This window comes from Topomyia yanbarensis, chromosome 2 (genome assembly GCF_030247195.1).
Source record: "Topomyia yanbarensis strain Yona2022 chromosome 2, ASM3024719v1, whole genome shotgun sequence".
NCBI lineage: Eukaryota > Metazoa > Arthropoda > Insecta > Diptera > Culicidae > Topomyia > Topomyia yanbarensis.
In genome coordinates this window covers 454,146,438-454,158,371 of record NC_080671.1, presented here as the reverse complement: position 1 = coordinate 454,158,371, position 11,934 = coordinate 454,146,438, and the positions used below count along the sequence as shown (strand labels likewise).

The window sequence follows — 11,934 nt, the reverse complement described above, 5'->3', positions numbered from 1 at the left end:
GAATCACAGAATAGGTCAAACACACTTCCCGTTCTGTTTTTTGTTTTCGTTCGGAAAAAAATCAGCAGCTCCCAGTGTTTCATTGCCCCGAATCCGTGCACCCCGTGTGAGTGTTTTTTTTTTATTAAATTAGTCCACAAATCTGGCACATGGCACGACTGATAACCACGAATAAATGTGGCATCCAGACAGTCGTCAGAAAATTTGAGTTCGCATTTGCCAATAGTAAACAGGCATTCTTGATTCCGTTTCGAACTGACAACCGAGCTGTGTATGAGTGATGCGCCGGATGCTGCAGTTGCTGCTGGTGTAGCATGTTGGAATAATGCAAATTTGCGATTAGCGAGAATCTAGGTTTTTTTCGCACCGTCATGTTGGGACAGGTATTTCGCGCGCAAACAAGAATTTCGCAAAGCCATCGCCCTTGTTCAATGTGAAATCGGTCCGTTCTTGTCTCAATCGGCGCCGCCGCAGTCGGTGATAAGAAAACACGTTTTTTTTTCTCGTTAGAATGTTATTCGTTTATTTCTCATCTGACATTCACTGCTTGTTCCTTCGACAATCCTGTCGGCTTTGACACAGAATGGTTCTATACTTTGTAGGTTTTTTTTTTTATTATTTTTAGCTAACGTGACCGCGTTCCGGTCATGACTTGAACTTGAATTTCTAACTTGTTTGAGCTTTTTCGTAAAGTTTGCCGTTTTTCTTTATTCAAATAACGATGCAGCTAACATTTAAGCTTCGTTCAAAAACAATGAGCAATTTTTTTAGGTGTGCTTGTGATTTTTAATTCAACTTCGATCTACCTTGAATGAAAATTCTGCCTTCAACATCTGCGAAACATGACCAATCTTAAAACGTTCACCGTCCGACTCGAACGGCTTCCATATACCCGAGGATTTGATCTTATTACCATTAATTATACTAGAACAAATATACCTTCAAGATACCCATACAGGAGATAAAGTATACTGATAAAAATAGTGTTTTTCTTGTTGTAAAAGTCTTTTAAGAAGCGATGGTTCGTCACTTTCCATTAAACGATAAAATGTATACAATAAATAATCTTAAACCGAACTAACAAGTAGGAAAGTACATAACGGTAATTATATTTAAAATAGTATGTATTGTTTTGGCAGCTTGATGTGTAAATTTGACACAACTATTGTTTATAATTTTTTTACTCCTCATATTCTCTCATTCACATAAGTTTCCGTTTTTTTTCAACGGGGAGATAGTTTTACTACAACATTAGATTTGTTATTTTGTAATAATCTCTTTTCTTTTAGTGTTACGTTTTTAAATACTACTATTGTGCGTGTGTGGGGGGAGCTTCCTTCGCTGAGCTGTTGTTGTTATAAACGAATTGAAATGTTGTTGATTTTACAATTTATGGTCGTGTGCATTCACACACTCCCTCCGATGATAGCATTCTCAAGACAAAACATTCAACTAGGGAAATCAAAAGTATTTCCTAAATTACATCCATCAGTCAGCCCATAGTGAAATTGTTCGCTCACTGCTCTGCAAAAAGCATACCCACCGGGCGAAAATGTTCAACTGAGCGCGCACAGCTGCACGTGATTCTCGGGGCAAACCTTCTCCCGGCAGCCCAGAGCAGCCGACAAAACCGTGTAAATCGCCCAGCGGAAGCGTTACCACCCCCACACACAGCCGTGTGCTATCAACGAACGTTATCAGGTTTATATTTAAATTATTTCCGCACCTGGCTGAGCGAAACCCGGAGCGAAGTGGCAGTAGCAAAAAAAAAAAATATTACAGCATGTTTAACTGTCAGGATTTACGCTTTCGTCCCCCCCAAGGAACGGAAAAGCGCAATTTTTACTTCTGGTTCGCTGTTTCTGCTCCGGGTAAATTATATTTAGAAACTATTTTATGACTTGTTCGTTCGTCCCTAACGCTAACCGGTTGGTTTCCTACTCAAATTATTGTTTAATAAATAATTTGTTTGCTCGTTTGGTGAGAAAGTGGTATGGTGAAAAATAAAGGAAACCCATAAATAACGATTTTTTACCAAACCGCCTTACCACGACGATTTTTTTTTCGTCTAACGTAGCCGACCTGAATGACGGCCAAACAAAAAGAATTCATATAGCCTAAATTCACAAAATTTAATAGCAACCCTTCGAAATTTTCAGCTTATATGCTGGGGTGGGGAAAATCCACTTTACACCTTGTTCGTCACCGAGGACTGAACCGAGGCCGACGATTTGCCATCAATCTCGACCTGTGCTGTCGCAGCTCCTGTCGTGGTTGAGGACGCCATCGTCAGCGATCGTCCTGTGACCGATGAGAACGTGCTGGTACCATTGTTTGCCGCCACGCTGTTCTTGAGTGCTTCCATGTCTTCGGCACTCTGCGGGCTCTTGTAGTTGGACGAGAAGAACGACAGGGCCTTCATCAGCTGGTAGCTCTTGGACACTGGCAGATTGGAGTCGTACAGTGTTTTGCTGTTCTTGCAGTCCACGTAGAACCACCAGTTGCACTTGAGGATGGTTTGATCGAACAGGGTACTCTCCGGGCACAGGAACGACTTCATGATCAGACCGTCGTCGGTGAGGGCACACACGTGGAAGACCTGCGAACAAGATGAGATTTATTAATGATTTTTGATAAGTTATGGGACTAATTTTTAACATTCTTTTAATCGTTATCAATGCGTTCTTAACTTCTCATTATTCTTAAACATAAATTGGAGTAGGGGTAAGGGTTCAATTTCAGGATTAGGCACAAATAGTGGTCATTAGTCCACTCAACCCTCCGGACATCGCGTAGTATATCACTTCGAGGGAATCTGACAAAATCGTTAGGCGGTTTCCTAAATCAGGAGATTAAATAAAATGAAACGCAACGAAATAAATATTGAACTAATTCAATAGGTTGAATATTTTTTCAATCGCATCCACCAATTCTAGAAACAAGGTTGTGAGAAAGAGCGCAAGTTCCGCCGCACTTATACCGCCTGGAAGCATTAAATAAAACAGAAAGCCAAATCAGACAGCAAAAGGACGCATAACTAAGACTCTACCAGAGGCGCCAGAATACTACGCTACGGTCCAGTTAGTCCAGAATAAACAACGAACAAGACAAAGACTTCAAATTTTAACAAAAATAGCGAAAATTATTGCAAACTTTTTCCGCTCGTTTTCCCAATTTTATAGGAACAAGGGGAACGGTAGTGTGGTCATGGGCAGTAAAGCAGGCCACCTTTTTAAAGCTGTAGCAAAGATCGTAGAGTAAGCTAGATCAATAATCATCGAGAAGATAACCCCATGCCGTACCATGTACAAGTCTCCTCGATACCGGGAGTTCCGCAATATTACAAAGTTGTCGATTCCCAATCTAGGTCCAACCGATCCTGCCCTTAGTAGAATAAGTTGAATCTTTGGTTGACATGTCTTATGAGATTTTTGCTGTTCCTGGAAGCGTTGGAAATTCTTTATTTCCATATCAACTTTTGAATAGGGCTAATAAGATTTGTAAACAAATTTTTGTTTTGCTGTATCGATTTTGTTGGCTATTTTCGGCAAATTTGAGACTAAGAGAAACGAAAGCAATGAAATTGAAAGACGGATAGGTATTCTAGAGCGAATCAGTTATAAACTTAGAACGGAAAACTAGAACTAGGCAGGCTCATATGGGCATGATCGAAAGGAAATGCGAAGAATTTTTTGCCTTCTGCAGAGTAGGAGTTGGGCGTTCCACCCAAGTCTACCGCATGGTCTATGGTAGAACATAACTCATCATCATGTTTTACCGCCGACGCCGGCCCAACTCCTACTCTGCAGAAGGCAAAAAATTCTTCGCATTTCCTTTCGATCATGCCCATATGAGCCTGCCTAGTTCTAGTTTTCCGTTCTAAGTTTATAACTGATTCGCTCTAGAATACCTATCCGTCTTTCAATTTCATTGCTTTCGTTTTTCTTAGTCTCAAATTTGCCGAAAATAGCCAACAAAATCGATACAGTAGAACCTTGCGGCAATTAAAACATAGTAACAAATTTTTGTTTTGCTGATATCTCTTAATTTGTTATAATTTCAAAACAGAAAACATTTGAAATTGCTTCTACCAAGGGTAAACATGTTTATTCATGTGTATCTTTCATGAAATTTAACTCGGCAGCGGAATAATGAGCGAAATAAGTTTGTTCACAAAAATCTCATTAGCCCTATTGAAGAATTAATATTTATTTCTTCTCAATTGTCGAAGACCAGGTGCTGTTTGCTTCGGATTTATGGCAAAGCTTTCTTTTGCTGGTATATTCGGCGGCCTTTCAAGAGAGTAAAAAAACATTGTTACAAAGATAAATTTGCTTGTAATTAGTGCAATACTGTATGCATGACGTGCGGCACAAACATCCGATCATGCAGACTATCCTTATCGAAGAAGACGCAAAGCAGTCTCACCCAGTGCGATTGTCACTCAAAATTTTCGCTCACTGGAGCAAGGAGTTATTGAAACAGCCAATCCCGTCCTTCAGTTGATCCACACATGCCAAGCTCAAATCGATAAATACACTATCGATCTCAACATTGTCAGCGGGCATGTAAACGCGTTAGTTCTTCTTGAATGTCTTGTCGCCGGTAACGTTAATTGTTAGCTTTAGACAAACTATCACAATTCTGAGCTTATCTAGTCGAACTTTTGTGATATTTGGCACAGCTGAATATTTCTGCGTCTAGCGGAACATTAGAATACTTCGTGGACTATCTTTGCTCCGAACGAAGATCGGATACGGTCGAACCCAGGTCAATGTGTTTGATATTAAATAGAAGCTCGGAGTCTTTGGCGACGAATCTGGCTCGACATCCATTTTAGGATCATTTGGGCCAATTCAGAAGAGTATATTTATGCATGGGCCTGGAGTCAGATGCAAAGTGTAAACTGAAGAACAGGAAGGAAGAGAAAGAAATCACAGAAGATATAATTTGAAGAACAATCTGAATTTGATAGTAAAGGAATAACGTGGTAATCTATCTTCACACGGTATATGGCTGGTCGCAACCTTTTATAAACTAGAACGAAGAATATGAAACTTAATCAGCTACAGATCATAAAAGCATTTTTGTTTCATTTGCTTGTGCAAAAAGATGAGTGGGTGCAGTCTTGAATATAACCGAAATGCAGTGACGGCCAGGGCCGACTTAACCCTGTATAAGGCAGTGGCAACTATATTGCCTCCTTTTCGTTTCGTTCATAACGCAGAAATATGAAGTAAGAAGTGTTCCAATCTTATGAAATCTACTTGTTAGAATTCTGGCAACTCTTTTTATTACTTTTTATTGACATACAGTGAAAAGTATCAGATTGGTGAAGAGTTTTTTGAAAATAATGCGGCGATTTCCTGTTAGACAATAAAATTAGCTCGATTTTGAAAAAAATACTCTAGAAGCTATAAGTTGGTGATGCAAATTTGTAAAACTAACTATTTTCAAACCGAAAATTTGGCTTAGGAGTGGCAAAAATTGCAAAGAAAAAAAAATAAAATGAATAAATGAAAGTCTGTATTCTGTGGTCCCATTTTTCAACTTATCCTCAGTTATTTACTGTTAATCAGGTAATAACCAGTAACCCACCTTAATTTGTTTCTGAATTTCTGATCCAGCTCGATTTGTCTTTATATTTGCATCAACCTCGTTGCAAATACCAAAAAGTACGAAGACTGACGTTTTATAGCGGGCGGTATATTTTCAAAACAGTTTTAATTACGAAATAAATGTAAATATATTCTAAACTAAGTGGAAGAACCGTGTTTCTATTAATATAACTTTCATTAAGATGTTAAGGTAAAACCACTCGGGGCCCCTGGGTACTATTGAACGAAGCGGCCCCTATAGTTGAACAGAGTTTTTTGTGCTTCGTGATGCGAAAATATTTTTTTTTTTGCTAACAATGCGCTCGTCTTTGAACAACTGCGTGAACATTGCAATATCTATTATATATTTCAAAAGATACCAATATTCATTGATAGAAGGGCAAACATTACTGGTTTAGAAATCTACCGCTGAAGTAGAAGACTTTTTGAAACATAAAATACGAACAAAGTATGGGAGCTATTTATATTTATCTATTTTGATTTTTGTTGGTTCATAATATCTTCAGATTTTTTGGGATTCCCACTCTTAATGCAATCCACGAAAATATTGCCCCACGAACGACGCATAATAACAATATTTAGTTGAAATACAGTTTAACGTGTAATGTCCCTATTCTGCAATTTTGGCGAAATATCATTGTAAAGACTGGGGAATTTAATGAGTTTTCTTTCTATAAATTAACGACCAGCAAATTTAGCCTAGCAAACTTTAGAAAATCCAGCTGGCACATCGCATGAATTCCTAATTGATACCGTCGCAAACGACACTGGCAGTGAACGCCACGGTTTCGAGAGTGCCTGATATTTACCGCCAGAGATAGATTAAATATCGTTGAAAAGTGCAAACAAACAATACTTCGAGATTAGTCAAAAATTTTTGGTCTGACAAACAATCTGCAATGGCGGCAAACGAGGTCAGATTTATGTCACAACCATAATTCATAATCCAAATCAGGACAAGGGGGTGGACTTGATCGATGCACTTACTAATCCCGTGTTCAACATAGTGCTCGAAGGCATACGCCCTGTTTTTCTATACGGCCATGGGGCATAGGCATTGAACATAGCAGATTATCGAGTGTCAGTGACTATTAGAGAAAAATTCTGCGAAATGAAAGAATGCTTATTAGTCACGTATTTCTGGCAAAAATAATAATTTTGCATCAAACGACGTTTCGAAAGAGTACCCCTTTATCTTCAAGGCAACACGACTACAAATATTTTCTTTATTAAGTGGGGTGTTACATTGAGATGGTTTCACAATGTTACACCCCACTTGATATACAGAAAAACATTAGTCGTTTTTACTCTAAAGATAGGAATACTCCTTCGAAACGTCGGCTATTTGATGCAAAATAAACATTTTGTTTAAAATTAGTGACCAAAAATCCATCTTTCATTTCGGGAAGCAAAGTGGTTCAATACTCAGCGGCTCAGTAGCAAATGGAGTATGGAGCAACCGCATGAACCATAACCTGATTAATGTACCAAGTATACAAAATCACTGGCATCGGAAGGCTTATTAAAACACAGTTGGAACAAATTCAAAATCTGACGGGTACGTTTCTATTACTTTTAGGTAAGATTTTATTGGCTTTCTGGTAACAGACCACGCAATGGCGTATTTCGGCATTAAACCCATATTACTGCAAAGGTAATAATCTGTGGAGTGACGAATTTCGATAGCTGTACATTAGGGTGTCCCAAAATGACATCATGTTAAAAAAGTCATCGGGCCCACTTCTTAAATGAAAGATTAGGGTATCAGGACCACTTTCTTCTTCGGAGTGAATTTGTTAAAACGCTCCCTACTGGTGGCGAATTTTGATTTTTCGAAAAATGGGCCGATTTTGGGTAAAATTTCAAATTCATGGTTGTTGAAGTGCTCCTGAAATGTCTTAGATTTTTTCAGCATTTTTTTATTTTTCTGGTGATCCAAATGGAGAAGTTTGGTTAGGTAATTTGTACAAATTGTGGATTATAAGAGCGACAGAGTCTTTAAAACTCAGCAAAAAGTGTAATTTTTGGTGGTTTTCATTAGTTTTTCTTCAAAACTGGGTATCTACAAAATTTTAGAAGCATGGGAAACACTTTGAGTAGTTGAGCCAAATATAGGGGCGTATTTTTGCTGAGGAAAGTGTATATCTACGGCTAGTGTGGTATGAGTTATTTAAGTTTTTGCTAGATAACCTTTTGACATTTTATGCTATTCATAAAAAATAACAATGTTATACAAAATAAAACAATTTCAGTGTGCTTAATCCGCATTTTGTTTTTCGTAAAATAATAGGAAAATGATAAAGGATGGCGTTTTCTTCCTGTCTCTACTACATCAGAATCGGTTTTTATGAGCATTTGACGATTTTTTAAAATTATTTAGTATATTAATAACCACCTAGTGGGGTTGAAAATCAATCATGAAAATTAAACAAATATGTCGAGTTAGTGAAAAGTTATGGCGTATATTTGTATGTCGAATTGACTAACGTATTCAGATTTTGTATATAAAGTCTCATTCCCATGTTAGGTACCTTAGAGTGAAGAAAAATGCAGAAGGGTGGGGAGAATGTTGAAAAACTGATCTTTACGTTTTAGATCATACAATTCCGAAATAGTCAATTTTGAAGGCTTTGTATTTTCGAAAAAGTTTTACAACAGAATGCAGCGCATCTTCTAGTACAATAATTTTGGTGAAGAAACCTCCCAGAAGTAATTATGGAAAATTAACTTTTCTAAAAATAATTAGAGACTTGGCATGGCATTAAAAAAGTTATCATTATTTTTATAAATGATGATACAAAAAATCATCAAATTCTCATTAAACCCGATCCTGACGAACTAAAGACAAACAGAAAACACCGTTTTAAATGGTTTTCCTTCTAATTTCCAAAAAACAATATGTGGTCTAAGCACATTTGAATTGTTTTATTTTTTGGAACATTATTATTTTTGATGAATTGCTAAAAATGTCGAAGCTTACGTAACAAAACCTTATATAACTCATACCCCTTTTACCGTGCTTATACACTTTCTTCAACAAAATTACGCCCCTTTATTCGCCTCAACTATTTGAAGTGTTTTCTATACTTTAAAAAATTTGTAGATACCCAGTTTTGAAGAAAAACTAATGAAAAGCACCAAAAATTACACTTTTTACTAAGTTTTAATGGCTCAGCCGCTTTTATACTTCAAAATTTGTACAAGCTAACTAACCAAACTTCTCCATTTTGATCTCCAGAAAAATAAAAAAATGCTGAAAAAAATCTAAGACAGTTCAGAAGCACTTCAACAAGCATGAATTTGAAATTTTACCAAAAATCGGCCCATTTTTCGAAAAATCAAGATTCGCCACCAGTAGGGAACGTTTTAGCAAACTCACTCCGACGAAGAAAGTGGTCCTGATACCCTAATCTTTCATTTAAGAAGTGAGCCCGATGACTTTTTAACACGATGTCATTTTGGGACACCCTACTGTACATGTATGTGCATCACACAACCAGCTTTTCAGTATGTGTCAGTTCCGTTCGTATGTCGGATAATTCGGTCGATTTCTATGATAGATTAGTATCTAGTCAAACCAACCGGAATTCTGGCTGATTTCCGCCGAAATTCAGACTGAAATCTGCCCCAATATTTGCTGAAACCGGAAAATTAAAATATTTAAATCGATACGATGATTTGTACCGGTTCTGATCCAGGGCCAGACGCAGACCTCGAATCAGGGACAGAACACGGATCCGGACCGGATGTATTGGTTTACTCGGAGACTAACCATCTCACCGTATAAAAACATTCATTTTGTGGTCGCACTGCACACTTGTGACAAGTTCTAGACCTATACTTGTCCCTCAATCCAACTACGTAAGACCTATGGAAGCGTCACTGAGTCGGTGGCCTTTTTAAGTAGGTATTATATTAGCATCTCTTACCCTATCCTAAGTATTGGTGAAGATGGTCGTGGCCGGCAATGACGATTCTCATGAAATTGGTTTCCTGAACTCAAAGGAGATACAGTGACTTGGTGCTTAGATCCAGACAAGTGTTTGGATCCAAACCCTCGATTCTTCCCTATTGTAAGGTTTAAAAAGCTTTGCCTGTACTGTATTGACACTGTGTGGGACTCACTTTCGAGCCTAACCACTAAAAATACTCCTTTCTCTTTTCCCCCTTCTCCTCAACAGAGCTGCATCAAGGAATTACTTTGCGGGGGGGGGGGGGGGAGTCGTGCTTGCGTCGCACCTTTTTCATTTGCTCGCGAGTTTCCAGCAGCCTCATGTGATCCATGGAATGGCTCGCCCTTTGAGCCATTTAACTCTCGACTCTTCCCCTCCTTTCCATCGCCATCTATTTACGCCACCAAGTAGTTCTCGTCGCAGTGAGCCAATTAGCTCCCAGCTTTGTCACGATACAGCCGGATAGTCCACGGCCGTGAATCGATCCTGGTTATGAATTTCCCGGCGGTGGTTTTTTTTTCAATACCGATGTTCGTTTTCCTGAGCCATTTAGCTTTATCCCGATCTACTCGAGTTAGTCCCATGTGGTGGACTTAGCCTACTCAACTGGCCAGCCATTAGGTGCCGAGGTCTTCCCAGCGATTCCAGGTGCCTCTGCGATACACCGTTCTCATTTTCCGCGTAGTTTGTCACCCTATTGAGAATGACCCTTTCCGGAAGTTTACCAAGAGTATCCAGCAGGCATATAGGTCAAAACGACGCTAGATCTTCTGTTATCTACCCTAGTTTTTGCAGCAACACCAGCTTCTGGATCTTCAATCTGTTCGGGAAATAGTCGTCGTCCTGGCATTTCTATAGAACTATCTTGAACATATCCGGAAACGCTAGGATCGCGATCTTCAGTGCCACATTGGAGATTCTGTCCGAACCGGGATTTTCTTCGCATTTGGCCCTTTTGCCACTATAAAGAGCTCGTTGTTGGAAACTCGACTGTCACTAGTATTTCCACTTTCTGCATCCATGTGCGATATAGGTGACAACCTGGTGGGATCGTGCTTCGAGAAAAGACCCTTCACGGTAATTTTCAGTTTGTCAGCGTACATTGCAGCTGACGTCGTTGGGCTCTTGTTCTTGGCATCACTACACGATAAGCGTTGCTCTCGGTTTTTTTCCTTTTTTGTTCTAATTTATTTTACACGGCTCAATGCGTTAGCAGAACTGAGCGAAAGATCTTTCGTGTGAGAGGAGAAACAAGACTAATTGCATCTACTTCTATACACAGCTCCTTGTTGCACGTGGTCTTACTAAGCACTGTCTCGCGTTAAAAAGCGGTACTAGCTGCCTGGAATGTCGCCTTACACTCTTCTCTGGCTGCCTCAGATCTTACTCTCTTGAAGCATCTTCTGGCTTTTAGGCGGGCAGCACGGAGGATGCTGAGCCTTTCGTTCCACCAATACGCAGGACGCCGTTAGTTTCTCGGCTCCATCTTCATCGGCATTGTTGCGTCAAACACCCTTGCTACTGTTCCGACAACTCATCGGCTTTCGGAATTGGAGCGAGGATGTCAACACGAATTGCTTCCACAAAAAGGTACTTATCGAAGACCTTTATTTTCCACTTCCGCACGCCAGTCCTCACTCTCCGTGTTACAATGCAATTCCGTCGATCAATGGTGTAGTGAATCATCTGGTGGTCTCTGTGTGTATACTACGTACTAACTCGCCAATCCATGGTATCTATCAGCGAGGGACTGCAGATCATGGATACCCAACATTCTTTACGGAATGTGCTAGCGGAACCTTCATTGCACAGCTTTACATTCAGCTTCGTCAGGGCTTCCATCAAGCTGAAATCTTGATAAGCCTGCTATCCCACTCTACAGTCTTAGCGTTAAAATCTGCTTCTAGAACAACCGGCGTTCGTCCGACTCACGAGTCGGTTAGTGCGTCTAGCGTCCGCTACATGCGAATACGCCGTTTAGTCCAGATTCCACCGCTTCCTGGAACTGAAGCTCTCACGTTCGCTTCTCCTCCTGCTGTTCCTGCCACGAGTTCCCGATAGGTCGCCCTCTTGATGGACTGATCCTTCTTCAGTTCGAACAGCATCTATTTTGATATATATATATATATATATATATATATATATATATATATATATATATATATATATATATTGTCTTCGAATTAATAATTTTCGTACAGACTGAAATACTATACTAACTTAAACCTATTTTCAATTTGAATATTTCTCTACTTAAATTAAAGTCAAAATGATAAAAAACGCTATTGAATAGCTGACAGCAAACATGTACCGGGTTATTCTGGCCGTACTGCGTGCGATGAGTAGAGCACCGAAAGAAGTCC

The 11,934-nt window shown here is 39.3% G+C and overlaps 1 protein-coding gene across 8 annotated transcripts in view; it reads right to left on the bottom strand.

Moving 5' to 3' along the window:
- Positions 1 to 499: 499 nt before the first annotated feature.
- The window catches only part of LOC131685851 (uncharacterized), a 304,876-nt gene continuing 293,441 nt past the window's right edge, over positions 500 to 11,934 (bottom strand). For all 8 annotated transcript variants that reach the window (XM_058969847.1, XM_058969855.1, XM_058969854.1 and 5 more), the window contains one exon: positions 500 to 2,599. In XM_058969847.1, the coding sequence (XP_058825830.1) occupies positions 2,189 to 2,599 (411 nt within the window). In that variant the 3' untranslated portion in view covers positions 500 to 2,188. The remainder of the gene's footprint in view (positions 2,600 to 11,934) is intronic.